At 30.3% G+C, this 20,850-nt stretch overlaps 2 protein-coding genes across 4 annotated transcripts; one reads left to right on the top strand and one right to left on the bottom strand.

The window, feature by feature from the left end:
* Positions 1 to 1,187: 1,187 nt before the first annotated feature.
* Positions 1,188 to 7,506, top strand: LOC129898139 (probable glucan 1,3-beta-glucosidase A). 3 transcript variants are annotated; one of them, XM_055973084.1, is made up of 10 exons: positions 1,188 to 1,480; positions 1,585 to 1,700; positions 1,958 to 2,077; positions 3,495 to 3,680; positions 4,643 to 4,798; positions 4,972 to 5,141; positions 5,229 to 5,384; positions 6,291 to 6,643; positions 6,754 to 6,939; positions 7,218 to 7,506. In XM_055973084.1, exons 1-10 carry the CDS (start codon positions 1,405 to 1,407, stop codon positions 7,304 to 7,306), a joined length of 1,608 nt encoding a protein of 535 aa, XP_055829059.1. In that variant the 5' UTR covers positions 1,188 to 1,404; the 3' UTR covers positions 7,307 to 7,506. The 3 variants fall into 3 exon arrangements, with proteins under 3 accessions (XP_055829059.1, XP_055829060.1, XP_055829061.1); XM_055973085.1 differs by having other exon boundaries at positions 1,211 to 1,480; positions 7,230 to 7,506; XM_055973086.1 differs by lacking the exon at positions 1,188 to 1,480 and having other exon boundaries at positions 1,614 to 1,700; positions 1,945 to 2,077.
* A 2,483-nt stretch (positions 7,507 to 9,989) lies between these two features.
* LOC129886091 (protein MIZU-KUSSEI 1-like) lies at positions 9,990 to 10,952 on the bottom strand. The gene has a single exon (XM_055960626.1). It carries the CDS (start codon positions 10,872 to 10,874, stop codon positions 10,164 to 10,166), a length of 711 nt encoding a protein of 236 aa, XP_055816601.1. The 5' UTR covers positions 10,875 to 10,952; the 3' UTR covers positions 9,990 to 10,163.
* Positions 10,953 to 20,850: the final 9,898 nt, after the last annotated feature.

The following is a 20,850-nucleotide window of genomic DNA, read 5'->3' as shown; positions in this document are numbered from 1 at the left end:
CGAACCCATGACCTTGGCTCTAATAACACTTGTTGTGATCAAATGCATATCATTATGCCAAAAGTTATAGCTGATGACAAAAAGGCTACTTTATTTCTTAACTAAATTCACCACGCAAGCGCCATGTTGGATGACTCTGACCAGGGCCAGCCTAGCCCCTCGTGGGTTTTGCCATAGACAGGATGTTGGCATTACCCAACACATAGCCAGGCTGAAAGTTTATGTACTGGAAAGGTAACAGCACACTTTGCCATTTTCTCAATCACTTTGTATATAATTTCTGTTAGTAAATTTATACAATATGTTGATGTGATTAATGTTTAGATATATATACTTAATACTATTTTTATTCTATATATCTTATTAAATTGTTCACAAATTTTATCTAATTGACAATACTTATGTGCATATATGATGAATATCTCGATAAATCACTTGAAAAAAGTCATAGAGAGACACTATTCAACATACTAATTGGTTTTGTCGAATTTTTAAAATTATTATAAGCCAATTATATTCAACGTACTGTTGATTTTTAAAAAAATGTTGATAAATTGTTCACGAGTTTTATCAGATTGAAAATACTTAACTTGTTCAATATTTTGGCGGTCGGGATGATAAGAGGTGCAACAAAAGTTTACCTTTTCTTACATTTCTCTATTTGATGCACACTTTACGTTTTACTTCACCAAGTCTCCAAGCAAAGTCACTTTTTTTTTTGCCTTTGTGGCATTGTCTATAGTATATCATCACTAATTTAAATCAGATAAGAATAGTAATTTTCCTATCAACACAATGCAATGGATCGAGAATTATAATATTTTAAATTTAATTCTCAACGAAGATAAAAAATATTAGTAATTTCTTTTTGATTATTTGTTACAAGATATTTATGTATGGACATGTGAATTCACGGTTTTTCTATAAAATTAGATATTTTATGTATATTTTTTAAATTGATATAATATTATCAGCTGAATAAGAAGACTAACTGATACATCCGATTATGTATTGAGTTATTTATTTTGAAGATTTAAAGATCAATTCTCATTTAATGCAAACTTTAAAAAAAAAGGATTGGTTCTTTTATTCTGCAACTGTTGGTTTTGTCCTTATCTGAATACAGATTTTCTGATCCAATTAATAATGTAGTAATTAAATACTCTCTAGCAAGTAGCAATTATAATTTCAAAAAGGTACTCTTTTTTGGAATTGATTGAGTGAAAAGAAAAGTATTACTTAGATTCTTCTCTTTCACTTTCTGTCTTCAAAAAGAAGAGATTTTAAAAGGGTTTGAGTATTTCTTACTCCATTTTTTCTCTTGTTTCTTTGCAAGAAGGTTCTTTTACTTTCTGGGGTTCAATGATTTTGCTTATATGATGTGATTTCTTGCTTGTTTTCTCCATGAAACTCCTTTTCTCCAAATGGATATCTGCTTTCTTGCTCTGCTCTTGGCTTATCTTCTCTGTTGGGCATTCAGGTTTGGTCTTTTCTTGTTTTTGTCTTTTTCAAGATTCTGAACAATGTATTTTGTTACACTAGATAATGTGGGCTTTTATTTATTTATTTTTGTGGAAATTTTAGTGGAGGGGCTACATGGGAATGCAAGAGTAAGAGCAGTGAACTTGGGTGGTTGGTTAGTTATAGAGGGGTGGATAAAGCCTTCTCTTTTTGATGATATACCCAATGGAGATATGCTTGTATGTATTGATTTTCTTTATGCTTCAGAATCGAGTTGATTTCTCAGATGACTAGTGAACTAATAGTTATTATCTCGTAAAGTCACTTTCTTTGTTGAAGAAAATTGGAATCGAGAAGAAATGTGACTTCTTGAGATAATAACGGAGTATTAGTTAAGTGATTATCTGAGAAATCAACCCTTTAGATTTTGTTGAATTCTTATTTAGATTGAAAAGTTTTGAACTTTTTGGGAGATGATTGTAGTTTGGCAATGCAGGATGGAACACAGGTGCAATTAAAATCTGTGACATTGCAAAAGTATATTTCTGCACAGAATGGTGGAGGAATGAATGTGTCTGTGGATAGAGACAATCCATTAGAATGGGAAACATTCAAGGTGAAATGCATTGTCAAATTGCTTTATTGCTATCTTTTAGTCTCTCTGGGGTGATTGTATTAGTTTTTGTTGATATACTATCCCTTCTTATGTCCTAAATTGTGGTTACCTAAAGTTATAAATTCTTTAATTCAGAATCTATTTTGAGGGTCGCGGATTAGGATAGAAGGTTAGTTGATAGTTGAGCGTTCTCTCGTAGGCTTGATGGTCGTACTTGTACCTACTTTCTTACTAGTAGTATTAGCAATATTCTCGTAGTTTCTTGTTCTTTGATTTCGGTTTCGGTTATTACCTGTGTTTGTTTGTCCTTCGGTTATCTCATTATTTCGTTGTTGTTATTGTTCTTTCTTTTGTATGTTTTGTACTGATTTTCATTTCACATTATTTATTGTTGTTACTACTTTCTTTTGGTATTCCCTTTTTCAAACTGCCTTGAAATATTTTTTTTAAGTCGAGGGTCTATTAGAAACAACCTGTTGATCTCTATGTGGTAGGGCTTAGGTCTACGTACACTTTTCTTTCTCTAAACCCCATTTGTGGCTACGTTTGTGGGATTACACTGGGTATGTTGTTGTTGAGAATCAATCAAATCTCCCCAAGTAAGTTTCGAATCTACGACCAATCTAATCAGTTAATAGTCGACCTCTCTATCACTGAGCACCTGAGGAACAATAGAAAATGTGATCTCATAGAGTTCAGTTACCACTCGCAACCCATGACCAATATGAGCTCGAGTATTCCTTCGTAACTCCCAAACTTCTTCATATTGGCTCCCTTGTGTCAGCTCTCTGTTTCATAGATTTGACCTTCTATATGATTTTGTTCCTCTTCCAATTAGATTCCCAATTAGTTTCAATATTGTGATGGAGGGAATGTATTTGCAAGAAGTGAAATTTAAGTTGATTTAAATTCAAACTCCATATTCCAATTTTAATGATCGAATGAACGATTCTGATATACCTCTTTCAAAGTTGTCTTACTCCTTTTCTCCATGCATTATCTTTCACACAAAAATATAAACTGTAGTAGTTTGAAAATCTTTTCATTTATTTTCAGTTATATTTTGGAATATTAAACCATGATTCCTTTTATATCCATTAGTTGCTTATCAAATTTATATAAATTCAAACAAGTCTTTTTTCAAATTCCTTTGATAAAATTGGGATTTATCAACAACAATAACAACACAGCCAATGTAATCCCACAAGTGGAGTCTGAGGATAGTGCTTTGTGGCTCAGGAGGCGACTAGACCAACATATTATTGCTTAGAAACTCGTGTCGAAGTTACTAAGAATCAAATATGGAGCTTAATACCTTAAAGTTCGTATGATGAAAATAGATTCCTTTGAATAGACTTAAAGCTAGAAATTGTTGATTTTGAGAATAGTACCTGATTAATTTGCTTACTCTTTACAGTTGTGGAGGGTTTCTGAGTCAGTATTTCAGTTTCGAACTTCTGAAGGGAAATTTCTGACATGCAGTGGTGATGGAGATAATGTGACGGCAACAGCAGAGTCTCCCTCTGATTCAGAAACATTCTATCTCGAAAGGAACTTCAATAATAGAGCTCACATCAAACTGAAAACTGGAACTTATATACAGGTAATTTCTCATTTCTTTTACTTTTGCATTTGGCCGAAGCACTTCTTGAAACGATAGAATCCATTTGATAACTCGTCTTCATTTTTGTTTATTTCTCTATCTGTCTCTGTTGGGGAATATATCAAGCATATTTGACATAAGTAGATTCTATCCTTTTTTTCGTGGTTTATATAATATGTACAAAGAAGGATTACAAATATAAAAAGATGTTGTTTAGGCATTAGGTTGTAGGAGCTATGATATTATTTTGCTGCGTTTGAGCGTTTTCTCTCTTTTCGGTCCCACTTATATGTACTAGTATTATGATATTCCTCAATTTTACTACTGTGGTTGTTCCTTATACTTCGGTTATCTCTCTACTATTTTGTTGTCAATACTTTTGTCCTCTTCAGTCTTTTCATCATAGCTTTTTACTTTTGTATTTTCAAACTTGTTTTGAAAATGCTTTTCTTGGGCTGATGGTCTTAACGGAAACAACATTTCTACCTTACTCAAGGTAGGAGTAAGATCTGCATACACTCACCCTCCCAAGACCCCATAATCACACTGGGTATGTTGTTGTTGCTTCATGACGAATAAGGCTCATCCACTATTTCTAGTCCAATTATTTTGGAGGTGTTGATGAATATCATCTTGCGCGAGATTTCCCTAGGAACCCCGTTATTGTTCATTATTGTACTGGTTAATCAATTTTTTGAAGTATGCTGCAAATATTCTTTCAGATTTTTTCAGCCCTTTCTTTAAGTACGACTACATTTACTTTGTGCTTTTGTAATTATCTAGCCTTGGAGGTGTAATCCTATAGATGGTCAAAATGTTGTGATCTCGATGTTCTGATTTATTTTTCTATAAGCTAGTATGTGTTCTTGTGCACCAGCTTTGGTATGTTGCCGTGCTGACATTCATGTCTATCAAAAGTTCTACTAAAACTGCTGTAATAGTGTTCTACCTCATTTATTTAGGCCTCAAATGATAATGTTCTCACAGCAGACTTTCCGGGGACGCCAGGTTGGGATGATAATCCAGCCACATTTGAGATGACGTTTGTGGGGAAGTTGCAAGGGGATTACCAGCTTGCTAATGGATATGGGCATAACAAGGCCAAAGACGTTCTTAAGGTAAATTGATCATGTTATTGCTTTTAATTTACTTATTTATCGGATGTAAGTGAGACACTGAGATTCTTATTCTAAATTGACAAAACCAGGACTTGTTTGCTGATAATATGATAAGTGGATAGTTGACCTATTGCAAGCTCATTGTATTTCTCTCCTTTTTTTGTATGTTGCAGAAGCATAGGAATAGTTTTATCACTGTAGATGACTTCGATTTCTTGTACAGACATGGAGTAAATACTGTCAGGATTCCTGTTGGCTGGTGGATAGCTTCCGATTCAAATCCTCCGGCTCCTTTTATCAGTGGAAGCTTAGAAGCTCTTGATAATGCATTTTCGTGGGCTCAGTAGGTCTTGATTTCTGCTATTGCTTTATACTCTTTTACAATTTCTTCCCTTCTTTCAGCCATTTAATTTCTTTTTATTTTTTGCAGAGCTTATAACATAAAGTGCATAATTGACATTCATGCTGCCCCAGGTTCCCAAAATGGGATGGAACATAGTGCTAGTAGGGATGGCACAGTAAACTGGCAGACATCTCCAGAATACATCTCGCAAACATTGGATGCTATGGAGTTTTTAGCTTCCAGGTAGATTTTAACGAATTCTTTACAAATTTATCAACTGTGCTTTGTAATGAGCTTTAGTCATTGCCATGATTTTGCGTATTTGCTTGAGTTTTCAGATTCAACGCGGTGTCCTTTGACCATGATAATAAGTGATGTCCTAACTTATTGTTCTTTTTTCTTTACCACTTGAAACATGCAAGACTCTGATATAACATCTTTGATGTTATGGAACAAATTCCCAATCACAACACACAATATAGAAAACTACTGATAATATTTCAGCAACCAAATTACAACAACAACATATCCAGTGAAAGTCTACTAGTGGAGTCTGCGGAGGATGGAGCGTTCATAAACCTTACCCCTACTTTGTGTGAGGTAGAGAAGTTGTTTCCGACAAACCCTCAAGTAAAAGAAACAATACTAGTAATACAGTTGAAGGATAAGATAATCATAGAATAATAATAATGACACTGATAAGTAGAAGAGAGAGCAGACAAGGTGCTCTGTCACCATGCTCTTCCATAGAAGAGAGAGACACCACTGGATAATGTTGTTGTTGGTCATGTCCTCAGTAAGTTGAAGAATTGCCATGTCTAATCACCTCTCTCCCAATTCTTCCTCGGTCTACCTTTACCTCTCCTAAGACCTATCACTATCAACCTCTTGCACCTCCTGACTAAGGCACCTGAAAATGCCTGAACAATCTTAGTCTTGCTTCCCACATCCTGTCGACCACTTGAGGCCACTTTCACCTTGCCTCATATGTCTTCGTTCCTAATCTTTCATTGATTTCAGCTTTAGCTGAACTTTATCTTTCAATATTTTCTCCAAATTTATTTGTGTTTGAAGGTCAACATCTCTGGCTTTTTCTAATCGTCAAGTATATCACATATGTAAACAAATATAACTCATGAGCATTAACAGGTATGCCTTGCATCCTGCCTTGCTGGGAATCGAGCTTCTAAACGAGCCATCTGCTGCAGATGTCTCACTGGATATTCTGGTGCCTTTTTACAAACAGGGATATCAAATTGTTCGAAAGTATTCGCCAACAGCTTACGTGATATTTTGCCAAAGAATTGGCAATGCAGATCCATTTGAACTTTATCAAGCTAACATAGGCTCATCAAACACAGTAGTTGATTTGCACTACTACAATCTCTTTGACAGATACTTTGATAAACTGACCTCTTTGGAGAATGTTCAATTTATATACAAGAACAGACAATCTCAAATACGGGCGTTGAATAGCGCCAACGGACCATTGGTGTTTGTTGGTAATCCTTTCTTTCCTTTTGAGACTCCTTTGGTTTAGTGAATTGCGACGAATTTTCAAATGCCACGTTTTGGAATTGTGATATCTTGACATGAATTTAACCGATTGTAGGTGAGTGGGTGAACGAATGGAATGTGACTAATGGTTCCTTAGCAGATTACCAGGATTTCGGAAGAGTTCAGTTAGATGTATACAATGCAGCCTCTTTTGGATGGTCTTACTGGACACTAAAGTGCGAAAAGAAGCACTGGGATTTCGAGTGGAGTATTCGGAACAATTATCTTCAACTGCAACCAGGTATACTACTAACCTTACTAGCCTCAGCGTAATCGAAAACATCTACTTCTCAATGCATAGGCACAAAGGCAGAGCTAGGATTTTGAGTTTGAGTTTTAGATTTCAGAAAACACATTATTTATACGTCTTAAATGGATTTTAAAACTCAAATACAAGACTTTGTTCAAAGCTCCCCCCTGCATAAGCATGTACAACTAGTATTTTAAGAGGTGTTTTCGGGTTATTAAGATTAGTGCCTCTTATCTTCGTAATTTCATCTGTTTTACTTTTTCGAGAAGGTATGTATGCAGGTATTTCACAAAGGAAGAGTATATCTAGAGTAATATTGCTACTTGGATTGGCATGCATTTGGACCTTTCTGCATTAGAAGAGCCAAATAAGCCTTTTGAATCCAGCGGCATGAATGATGGAATTGAGAAACACAACTATTCTTTGCAGAATATAGGTGAGCGCGCTCACACACACAACGCAATAGGATATTGTAAAACTCGATAAGAATGTTCATTGATTCGCCAAATATGAGAAAAGATATCGTGAATTCTTTCAACATTCATGTGTTATTCCTTATATGACTTGACTCCTACCGACTTTGCCAAAATTCAGAGCCTACTTGTGGGACTACACTAGGTAAGAAATGTATTATTCACGTTTTCATCTTTTATTTGTTACATGCACCTAGATAACTTGACATATATATATAAGCTACAACAAATTTTTCTTGAACACCAAAATGTAGCTTCTTGATCATTTGTCCAAGTGAAAAGAACCTGATTAAGAAGACAACCAAAACTTCAAAATATATCATTGGTAGTGATATAAATGTAATGAATCAAGGACGGGAATCAATCGAGGTGTGTGCAAGTTAGTCATGTTATATAGTTTTTAAAACATGTTGACAAGTATATATTTCTATTTGGTTGCTACTCAACAATCTTGTCTTTGTTCGCCCCAAAGGATTTGATTCAGAAGTATGAGCACAACCCATAATGTGTCAACTAAAGGTATTCAGATGTTTAAATCTGCCATGTCGACAACTAAAAGCCTATTATTTTTTAAGTGGAAAAAGGGAAAGAGGTGAACTCATTATCCACTGAGTTTTCTGTGCACTAGCTAATTGTGGGAATTTCTTGATTATAAATAAAAAAAAGGCTTTTTTTTCAAGTTTTATAACCTAAAATAACATCTCTTGATTACACTCTTATCATTTTTCAAGATAATTTGGATGGAAAAAAAACGGGGACTAATTTCAATATTTAAAACAAAATAAATTCTAAACATTTTACCAATAAAACTAATATAATATCTTGATCTTTTCAACTCACTTTTTTCTTCTTTAATTTCTGACCTCAATTTTATTCTCCCTAATTTTGTATACTAATATTCTTTTATTCGCCTAAATAAATATAAAAAATCGTACGTGTTATGCCTATTAACCAATTAATATATATACACTATTAAATTAAAATAACCAATTAAAGGAAGAGGAAAAGCAAATTAAACAATGAAAAAAAAGGGGAAATTATTGATCAAAATGATTGAATATATATGAGCATATGCGTCCCTCTTCCTATATGACAAATCTAGCTTTTTTCCTCCTTTTTTTTTCTTTTTCTTTTTATTTAAAAGACACAAGGAATCAAAACAGCTCATAAAAAATAAAAATACAAAAAAATAATAATCAAATGAAGCACTATTCCAACATTATATCACATCTTTCACTCTCTTCTCTTCTTTTTTTCGTGGAAATATGGTTAAAATATTTACACAATTAAATTATCTAAAATATATAATTTCGTAATTATTCAAACAAGTGAAAGAAATTAGAATTTCGAATACAAAAAATGTAAAAGTTATTTACATCATCTATTACGATCCAAGCCCAAAGTGGACAGCCTTATGAAATTGTCCCTTATATATGTTACGCTATCATTGAGCCCAAAAGTGCACGTTCCATTTGAATTTATATTGCAATTTATAAAACTTTTCACTTTTCTCTTTCATTTTAATGTGAGATTCGCTTAAGGTGTCACCTACATCTTTTATTCAAAAGCTTATCAGCCTAAAAATTTATCGGTTCTTCTCCTTGACTCGCCCTCTGTCACAAGTGACACATTATCCATGCATATGAGATATATAAATTAATTCTCGAGGATTAGTTAAATTAATTGTTTCAAATATTCAGCCATCCAAATTGATCTTTATTCTTCATTTTGTTCTCATAACATGTGTCTATATTCTTTTTTGTGATCCTATTTAAATCATATATGATTTCTACTATGTATTGGAATTACATAAATTAGCTATCAATTATATATTTTGATCTCTAGATATGAAAAGGATCTTAGGATAATTTGGTAGTTGGTCATATTTTTGTCATGTCAAATATGTACTAATTAATCTTAGCATAATGAGATTTTATTCTCTTCTGATAATCACAAATTAATAAGATGTCGGCTATAAAAGATTTTTTTTAAAAAAACTATCAAATTAAGTCCACATCTTATATTTATGTTTAAAAGAATCATATGTATAAATAATTTATTCAGATTTGAATAAAAAAAAAATAATTCAAAACACATAAATTCAAATTCCCAACTTCACATCTATCCATTTATTCTAAAATTCAAAATGCATCACGATAACTTTGCCAACAACAACTAACAAGCTTTACACTGCATGCATGAACTTTAACTAATCCAAGAAGAATTCAACATTTGTTTTTTTTCCTTTTGGATTTAACTTGTTGTATACATTAATAACGATGTAAAAGAATTTTATTCGATCAATGTAATTATTTAACTTGTTATTACAAGTTTCGCTTTATTTTTATATAACTAATTTCACTTATTATGGACAGTTGCATGTATAGAGTTATATTTAAGATGGGGAAAAAGATTTATAATCACGAAAATAATAGAATAAAAAGGAAAATATATAAAATAAAATGGTCCTCTTACATTTTTACAAATATTCATCTCTGGTAATTGCAACATACATCCCCGTGACAAATATCCCTATAATAAGGGATAAAAAAAAACCATGCCAAAAAACACAGCTCGAAAAACACATGAGGTGTTGCCATGCAATACCAAAGTATAAAACTCATAACCTAGGAGGGAAAAAGGGAAAAAAATAAGTAAGAAACTACGCATTGCAATTAAAAACTCTAGACAACTCTTAATTATCGATATTTTGTCTAAACTGATTCAGACATTATGATCAATTCAGTTAGAACGGGAGCGGAGAAAGAAAATGCTCAATTGTTGTCCCATACTTCCTTCAGGATCGATTAAATGGAATGACTCTGAGTCTGAAAATCCATGAACCCTTTCAAATTTTCCTCTTAGATACATTATATCGTCATCGCGATTAATCTCTTTACCATGAATAGTGCCAGCACCCACAACTACACTTTCCATTTGGTTCAACACTTGTAAATCGGGTTTCGTAGGTTTTTTCTTTACCGCGAACCCGACTTTTTTCCCATTACAATACATTGTCCATACAGGCATGGACAGAAGGAAAGAATTTTCATTTCCAGCAACGTTATTGGAACTCTCGAGCGCGATTCTTAGTAGCCCTCCACGCATTTCACGTGCTAGGGTAGAAGTAGAAATCGCGAGTTCAAGGAGAAGAAGCGGGGTAGAGGAATTAGGGTTTGTTTGGATACAAAAATTGACTTTTCCTTTACGATACCCGAAAATGGTACCCGTAATATTTGTTGTGTTCGAGGTAAATGATGGCCTATGATAGTTGAAGGATGAAACGGATTTTTTACTCAGGACAGGCTCTGTGGGTTCAACAAAGGTACAATAACAACTCGGGATGAGTAACTCCACTAGAGAGCGGAGGAGTCGCCACGAACGGACTTGTTTCTCGCAATCGACGGTGGTGATGGTGGTGGTGGCGGCGGCCGTGGGGTATGAGCTGATCATTATTGGTGATTATTAGAAATACTAATAATCGGAGGCTCAACGAATTAGTTTGGAGAATGGTAGTAGTTTATATAGAGAGAGAAGTTTGAAGGAATATTTAGTTTGTTATAAAATATTAATGATTTATTTTTATTTTAAACAAAACACACACAAGAGGGAGCAATGGAATCTAAGAATTGTTGTGACGTGGCTATTAATAATGTTACTTTTTCCCACTTTTTGTTGGTGATTAAATAGTTCTGGTCTTGTTTTTGTCTAGGCTAAAATCATGCAAATGTCCAAAACCTATAAAAATTGTCCAAAGGAATATTGTCCTTATTCCTAGTCTTAGGTGAGTAATAATAGCCTTTTTATTGGAAAACTTCCATGCATGATGTGAAATGTTTCTTTGATGTGACTAGGATTAAACATCGTGTTACCTTTGAAATTGCCTATTAGTGTTAGATAAATAATGAGTCAATTGTTGCTAACCTCGGAGGCAGTGGCGGAGGTAGCTAGTTAAACATCTTTGTCAAAAAATTTATAATATAATAAATTAAAAATTATTTTTTATATGTATATATTAAATTTTGAACACTCTTGATAAAATTTTTAATTTCTTGATTGTTAGGAGGCGTGTGTATATAGAGAGAAATAGAGTTCGAAATAAAAGGAATATAGGAGCATGTCCTTAAGTATTCGGTCAAATAAGATCGTTCAATTCCTATGAAATTAATTTTGGCTACAGGAGACCAAACAAGTAATTATTAGAGTACATACTACTAGGATTAAACATTGTGTTACCTTTGAAATTATCTATTAGAGTAAAAGTTTTGTACACCGACGACACACAAAATATATAGTAATTAAATAATTAATAAGTCAAATAATATTCCTAATTAATAGTATTGTTGTCAAATGTTGCCATCACATAAATTAATTTATTTTAAAATAGAATTGACACACACATATATAAAATTTGAATTTATCGAAATGAATGAATATAAGAGTTTGTTGCTAGATATTTAGCCAAAAAAAAAATCGCACAATTCATACGGAACCTACCATAAAAATATCCAAGGCTAAGTGGAAAAAAAGAGGCTTCCAAAGAGAGAAAATAAAAATTATAGTCATTTTTCACCACTCTTAACTTTTGTATATACAATTTTCCACCTTAATTAAAAAGTTTTACAATTCAACAATGCCCAAAAAAAAAATGTGGAATGTAATCAAAAGAAAAAAGAAATCTATTTTTTTCACCATTATGACTTTAATTTTTTCAAAATTTTCCATGTGAATTAAAATTCCCTTTTTAGTTGGATCGCACTTATAAAAAATACCAACTATATTTATTACATTATTTAGAAAGACTTTTTTTTTTAAAAAAAAAAAAAGGAAAATACCGTACAGCCATAACAACCCAAATTCCCCAGACCTTTTTAATGATTGAGTCCATAAAATATTATACATAATATAATATTATAATTTACAACTGTTCAACTGCTACTCTTCTATATATTTGTTTTCTTACTATATAGTATAGATAACATAATAAAAAGTTTAATTAATATACTTCTCGTGTAAATAATTTTTACACAAAGTCACTTATACATGTTATAACAATATAACATATCTCTTTTTAAGGGTATTATCAAATCCTATGTTGTAACGAGATTTTATCTATAAATATCCTATAAATGACCTGAGACAATATATAAGATTTAAAACTCTATAATAAATTAACACATCAGAGTGAACTTTTTGTCGAATATATGGGTCCTGAGTTGGTTAACCACTAACAAATAGAAACAAAATAAATTGTTAGTTTTATTTAATTTTTGGACTAAGAAGAGACTGCATGTTGTATGGGAAAGCAACAAATAAAAAAGAATTTAAAAAAGAATGATTTTTATGAGTTGCTTTCTAGCCTGGCTTCTCCACTAATGTCCTTCAACTTTTTTCTTTTTATTTTTTCTAAATAATAAGATTTCCAATTTTCATAATATAAGTTGACAAGATAGGAGGGTTATAATTTGGTCTTAGAAACAAAAAGGATTACTAAATTAATTGTCTTTAATTACTTTAAAATCGTCCAAATTACAAAAAATATATTGTGAAATAGTTTTTGACAATTTAAAATTAATGAAACATATGTAGTGGTTACTTAGAAAATAAATATGGTTGGACTATCCAGTAAACTTCACTAGTAACCCACGTACACCGTCCCAATTGTCATCCCTGAAAGAAGTGGCAAGCCAAATCAGCTAAAATGTCGAGGTGACTTTCTCGTTCATCGTTTGATCATAAATTTTGAAATTGAAACTTGAAAATTGAAGTTTTGACTTTTGAAGGTGGGATTTTTGGAATTTGATATTGAGTCTGGACATGTATTTTACTAGAAAAAAAATTAAAGCTTGTGAGTAGAAGTCCCTAAAACTGGTATGAGTCCATTTTTGGGAACTTGAAAATATTTGAAGATCAGATTTTCATAATCTGATTAAATTTCATGGTCAAACAGATATTTAAAAATAATATTCAAAATTTGATAAAAATTTATGACCAAACGCTAGCTAAATTAGAGGTCGAGTACCGAAAATGAAAAATATGTTATGTGGTAATTAAATATTTACCTTCCTTAATGAATTTATTCGACGCAAATTTAAATTAGTCGAGCATTTAAATATTGAACACTAGATGGTGAAATATATAAATAAAAAAGGCAATTAGAAGTAAAATGTATATGCTTAACGCAAATTGACTGGGCATCGCACGAGTTCTAATGCTTATATTATTTGGAAATGACAATATAATGAAGCAGCAAAATAAATACGACTTTTTTAAATTAAAAAAAAAATCTCCCTAAGAACTTTCACTTTTTTATTTTTATGAAATTCATAATCTTAAAATTACAAACGATCAATTTTATCATTCAAGCAATTTCTTTTTATAAAAAATAAACAGGTCGTACCTCAAATAGTGCACGTAGATACTTGAGAAACAAGACAAAAGAGTTGACATATTATTTAAAAGATAGCCACTAGACATAAATAAAAAGTAGCACATGTTGTGGTTCAATTTTTTTTTCTTTTTGTGCTTTGTTCTTGGATCATGTCGGAATCCAAATTTGATCACCTCTTAAAGTTTTGCTGTTTAATTTTTGTATAAACGAGACATAACATGATGTGCCATGTCAATATCTGTAATTTTTGGTTCATTCTTTCATATCAACACACTCCTTTTTTGTTATACCGGAAGTTTGGACTATGACAAATATGATATCAGAGGACTATATTCATAGTGGAGTAAACCTCAACGAGGACATTAAGTCCATAAGTGGAGTATATGACACCTGGAAGGTAGAACGATGAAGGTCGCAGGCCAAAAGAAAGATTGACAAGCTTCTAAAAAAGGTCCATGATACCTTAAGATGAATTCCTCAATAAAATTAGAGAGGAAAATGAAGAGTTTTATAAACACACAAAATAAGCGTACATAATACAGACTCTTTTGGGGTTATTGATAGCATACGTAGGGGACAAATTCGTGAGTTTTATTGGATCAAAGCAGATAATATGTGTCATGAGCTTGAATTGTAAATTTAAGATAATTATGCACTATATGGAACTTTAACCTTTATACTTAGGGTGATAGGAGTATCAAAGGGGATTTTTGACATTCTAGTTTGCTGTAAAAAGGACATATGGTTCATTGAATGTATATATAATACCATAGTAAACTTCCAAGAGGGAAAAGACAAATATGACAAACTTCAACAGAATGGAAAAAAGAAACTATTTTGGGTTAGTCCAAGAAAAAAGAGATTTTCTTAGGCCTAAAAGGAGATAACTAACTTGATTATGGGCCACTTAGCTCTTAGCCCAAGAAAATCGAATTTTATTTCTTATTCAAATCCCCATCTAATCAATTAAGCCCTTCAGAGTTAAATATTGGAAAAAATACCTAAATACACAAGTAATTTTATATATTTTTTAAAATTTTCTATCGTATTGAAAAAATTATAAAATTTCTACTCTCTTCTATTTTCGGATACATCACTCTACGCGATGTATCGATCAGATACATCACTTTACGTGACGTATCAGGACGTTCGATAGGTCTGATGTATCGGGACGTCGGATGTATCATTTTACGCGATGTATCAGTAGGATACATCACTTTACGTGATGTATTAGGACGTTTTGGGATGTATTTGGATTCCACCAAATTTAAGGAATTTTTGTAATTTGAAAAACAACATGGATATAATGTAATTAACTCTTAACACTATGGAATTTGTGTAAATAAATATGAGAAATTTACATAAATGTACTACATTAAGAAAATATTTACCATTTATAGCAATAATAATTTTTTTCACTGAACACTTATAATACAATTTTAATACATATTAGCGAGAATAATTTATAAAACTCATATAATACAAGTTTTATTCATGGATAATATATTTATCACATACTTTAATATACTTATAATACATTGTGTCAATTCCTTACCAAACAAGTATAATATATTTTAAAACACTTATAATACATTTATATTGCATGCATAATTTACTTTTAATACATAGTAGATATATCATAATATTTCTATATATTGCTATAAATAATAATAAATAAAAAGTATCACTAAAATCAGTAATTATTTATTAAAAAATATTTTTTCTAGTAATTTTTCCAATAAATATGGACCTAAGCCCATTAATCTTATTAATTGTGATAAGAGAACCCACCGTTGCTAACCATACAAGAAAGAAAGGTCATATTAGACAAGTCTCGTGTGAGAGCTCGACTTAGAAAACATGCAAGAGTTTCAATTATGGATCTTGCTATCTTTCTTTTCTATTTCCACTATGTACATTTTTTTTTTTTTGGAAAATTTAATTATTCAGTGTGAATTTATATGCATTTTGACTAATTTTATGAATATTTATTAGGAAAAATTCTACCCGGTGGCCAATCGGCCCTTTTGTTTTCCAAAAAAAAAGTCATGCCTTTTTGTCTTACCAAAAAAAATGGCCAGTGGCCACTCGGCTATTTAAAAATAATAAAAAAATTGTTGTGCTATTTAAAAAAAATGTTGATTTTATTTTATTTTTTTGTGCTCCTTTTTTATTTTTTTCTCTTTTATAATTGTTTCACTTTTTTTGTGCAAAAAATGAATATTTATGTCATTTTATTTTCTTTTTATTCTTTTATTTATTAAGGTGGGAATGCATGCTAGTCAAATAAATATCGATCCATTATATAATTATTTATATAATATCGATACATGATTATACATATTTATACAATATCTATATATTACATGTACACTACATAATTATTTATACACCATATATACATGTTTATACATCATTTAAATAATATTGATACACATTTATACAATATTTATACAATATCAATACATTACATATACACTACATAATTATTTATACAATGTCGATACACTACACAAACACTACATAACTACTTACACAATATCGATACATTACATATATACTACATGACTATTTATATAATATTAATACATTACATATACACTACATAACTATTTATACAATATCGATACATTACATAATTATATATATAAAAATAATACATTACATATACACTACATAATTGTTTGTATATTATATATATATACATGTTTTTACACCATTTATATAATATTGATAGATGAAAAAAATTCCATGATTTTTTTTAAAAAAAAAACAACAAAAAAAAAATCAACTCTGCAAAGGAAAAATGAAAAAGAAAAGAAAAGAAAGCAAAAAAAGCCTAATGGCCTTGACCGAATTGAGCCCTGTAGTGTTCAATAAAAATGGGAAACTTACGTAAATATACAATATTAAGAAAATATTTACCATTTATAGCAATAAAAAAATAATTTCACTGAACACTTATAATACATTTATAATACAGTTTTAATACATATTGCAGAGAACTATTTATAAAACATATATAATACAAGTTTTATAGATGGATAATACATTTATCATATATTTTAATAGACTTGTAATACATTATGTTAGTTTCTTACTACACAAACATAATATATATTTTAAAACACTTATAATACATTTATATTGTATGCATAATTCACTTTTAATACAAGTGTAGATTTATCATAATATTGTTATATATTGCTATAAATGATAATAAATAAAAAATATCGCTAAAATCAGTAATTAATTTTTAAAAGCACTCAATCAAGTAATTTTTCCATAAAAAAAAGTCTAATGGCTTTGGGCCGAATTGAGTCCTATAGTGTTCAACCCATGGCCTCTTTGCTATTTTTTTGTGTAAATGGAAACATAACTATATTTTTTTGTAAACTAATAACTTTTTGGTACATATATGAAATTAGTCCTATTTATTATTCTCACACCAATATAAATATCAAATAACTTTGTCCATTAAATACCGATAGTTGACTGCAATAGGAAGTCCAATTCCATAACACAACTAGAGCAAAAAATGATGTGTTAATAAGTAAAAGGTATATATATATATATATATGTATTATAATAATACTTGAGATTGATATTATTTGGTGATCGGATCATAATACCTTTGTTATTTTGGTTGACTTTTATTAATTTTGACTACTTTCTCGTTCTAATAAATGCCAATTTGGACCGTCATAAAAAATGTGGTGGGCCTACACGGCCCAATAATAAAATATATATAATTAGTAAATTGTAATGTGAAACAACATGTTACAAAAAAAAAAATACAGTACGAATATTCCTTGAAAGTTCCATTTAATCTACCCTGATTAGTACAATCACCAACTTTATTTTTGTTAATTGAATTAAAACTCCAAGAATATGTAAATATTGATCAGCTTGACTTGAAAACATCAAACCTGAGGATCGCCAAAGTTTGTGGTGGAGTGGTAAGTATTCAACTTATTCATTCTTAATCAGAGATCTTAGGTTGATCTTTGGTGTAGAATGTTTTACCTCCCTAAAGTGAAACTTTTCGACGTGAATATAATTATTTTTTTAAAAAAAAACATGAGAATTGACTTAGTCTGAATCCGTAATAACTAGTAAAACATCTCCACCTCCCAGTATCTTATGATTACTCGTCAATATTCACAGGGCTTGTATGATATTGTTCACTTTACGTTTTTTTCCACAAATGCCTCCTAATATATTAGAATTTGTACCTTTTATTTCGTATCAACTTCCTATTGGAAACATTGAACAAGTGATGTTGATTGACCAACTAAACATTTATGAAAACATAGACACAAAGCAGCAACCTAAAAGAGTAATGACTAAAATTAATAACTAGCTTGTGATAGTTTAGGAAATAATTACAATCAACTTTGATAAAACAATATTTCTTTAAATATAGAAGTAACTTGTACGTAAATTCTTCTCAATGCACCTCCCCTGAAGTTTAATGTAAAAATAAATAAATTAATTGCTTCCCCATACAAGTCAAGGGATGCTAACATGGTGGCACTTGAACTCAAAAGGAGGTTGACTATGATAGATATCTTAGGTGAATTCCACGTTGAGATGAAAGAAGAGGTCAGATAAGGTGAGTTTAGAATTATACGAGGCGATTTTTAGGTTAAAATTTGAGAGAACAAATCCGTGAGGCTTTGAAGTGGCTTAGAACGGATTAAAGTGAATAATATTTTAAAAATTAGATCTAGACCGCTAATAAAGACTTAAAATACTTACGATGCAATTTATAAATATGTAAATTTGATCTTGGAAAATTATAAAAAAATTTGTGCTCAAAATCACATCTAGTAACGTAGTTAAATACTTTGACCCTCCTACTCAAAAATTTTAAAAATAAATTAAAACATAGGGAGCATATAATATCACCTTAGAGCCCCACCTTTGAATTTCTTGGCTTATCTTTAATTTCATCCATTTTTCCTTATGTGGTCCAAAAGGGGAAATAGAGGATGGATAAAAGTGACAGCAAATTAGTAGGGTATATGTACACTATATTAAATGAACTTCGACATAGTCAAATGTTTGAAATAATTACTTTTATCTCTTTTTATCACTGATTAAGAATTTTTTAAAATCATATATTGAGAAAGAAACATATGAATACATATATTTTTGATACCAAATACATTAAAAATAGGGAGAGAGGCGAACGAGACGGGCAGAAAGACGAGTGAGATAGTCATGTATCCCAGATTCATGTAAATCACATTAGATATATGTATATGTGTGTATCTTGTGTGATTCACATGTATCTGAGATACCAAATTCATAGGAGAGTAGCGAGCGAGATTTGTCTATGTATTCCATCTACATGCGAATCTACTTGAATACAGTGTATTCAGGACAAATTACAACTAATTTTGACCTTATGTATCTCGAAATACATGAATTTGAACATATTTGCGTGCACCAAAATCTAGTAAAATTCGTAATATTGCAAACTAGAGTGTCTCTACGTAATTAACTGATAAACTTGTGGAATTTCTGTAAATTTTTTAAAAAATTTTAGTTACAAAATTCATCGATAACTCATCGATTAATAGTCTAAAGATTTTTATAATATTCTATCATTAATTTTATCGTAATTAAAATTAACAATACGATCTTATTGTTTAGTGATAGAAGTTGCTCGTAGCTATTTTTTATTTTTTTTCTTTGTAGAATAATGTAGTCTCATAGTTGCATTATTATTACTTTATCTTTGTGGTTTGCTGGACATATTTTTATGTGTTATGTCATCAACGTTGTCTCATTGCTCAATACGTCATGATTTACTGTTATTGTATATGTATTTAATTTAAGTTAGTTGGAATGTATTTATTGCTTTTGGTTCGAATTATATATTATAATTATAATTTTTGTTTAAAATAATACTTAATACAAAATTCCGAACTATCGTGAGAACGATTAGTTGGTGCAGTAATATTAAATTACTGGAATTGCTAATATTAAATTAGTGTCTAGAATAATTTATACTCTATAGTTTTCTTTGTGTGTGGTAATTTTTCCATTTTTAATCATCTAGAACATTAATCTTTCAAGCTTTCTGAAAGGCAAAACTAATGTTTATTTTTTAAAAAGAGGAAAAATTACGCTCAAAGTTTATTTTTGAATAAATTTACATCATATAGTCTATACTTTATGTATAAATATAGACTATAATACACTTTATACAAGATTGATAAATTACATATAATGATTTTTTTCTCAAATATAATGTTATACAATATTGTATATTCGGCTAGGTGAATATTTTCAAAAACTATACAATTTAGAAAATTTTCCAAAAAAAAATAAGAGGGGCAAATAACTCATAAGGACAATATTTTTACTATTCGAAAAAATATATGTTAGTAATTCTTCATTTTATTGGCCCATATGATTCAGCTCTTCGTATGCCAATATTTGAAAATTTAATAGCTTTTGTTTATATTATTTATATGTATTAAATTTCAAATTCAGAATTCATATTCATTTTTAATTCATAATTACGTATTGAATATGTAAATGAAGTTATATTTATTTATCAACCAAGTAATTATTCCTTTATGAGTTTTGTAAACGGTCATGGTCTAACGTTTTTAATAGGAGAAAAGTCAGAGTTTCTTATCTTTTTGCTTAAACAATTGTCCAAAAAATAAATAAATAAAAAACAACCAGATGAATATACGAAAGTTGGTGGACATAATTAAACTGAGTATATTGTTTAATCTAACACACTTCATAAGAAAATGACCTTTTCAATTAAAAAAAAAAATCTATAAACTGTACAATATTTTGATTCACCGTCTCAATTTATGTGACATTTTTTTTCTAATTAGTCTCATACAACATGACATCTTCCCTTAGTCACACACATATATATATATGTCCGTCTATTAATATTGGGAAAAAAATTATAAATATTTTTCCTTCACTTAATATTCTATATCAGTCAAACACCTTTACATATATTAATAGAGGGAGCTAGTATGTATATTATTTATATTTATT

The sequence above is a fragment of the Solanum dulcamara genome, chromosome 1, assembly GCF_947179165.1.
Source record: "Solanum dulcamara chromosome 1, daSolDulc1.2, whole genome shotgun sequence".
NCBI classification, from domain to species: Eukaryota; Viridiplantae; Streptophyta; class Magnoliopsida; order Solanales; family Solanaceae; genus Solanum; species Solanum dulcamara.
This window is presented reverse-complemented; position numbering and strand designations above follow the sequence as displayed.

Excerpts from the sequence above, each read along its gene's own strand:
- LOC129898139 (XM_055973084.1), top strand. The coding sequence starts at position 1,405 with ATGAAACTCCTTTTCTCCAAATGGATATCTGCTTTCTTGCTCTGCTCT. Across the intron at positions 3,681-4,642 it reads AAACTGGAACTTATATACAG|GCCTCAAATGATAATGTTCT; the intron begins GTAATTTCTCAT and ends TCATTTATTTAG. Across the intron at positions 5,385-6,290 it reads ATGGAGTTTTTAGCTTCCAG|GTATGCCTTGCATCCTGCCT; the intron begins GTAGATTTTAAC and ends GAGCATTAACAG.
- LOC129886091 (XM_055960626.1), bottom strand. The coding sequence starts at position 10,874 with ATGATCAGCTCATACCCCACGGCCGCCGCCACCACCACCATCACCACC.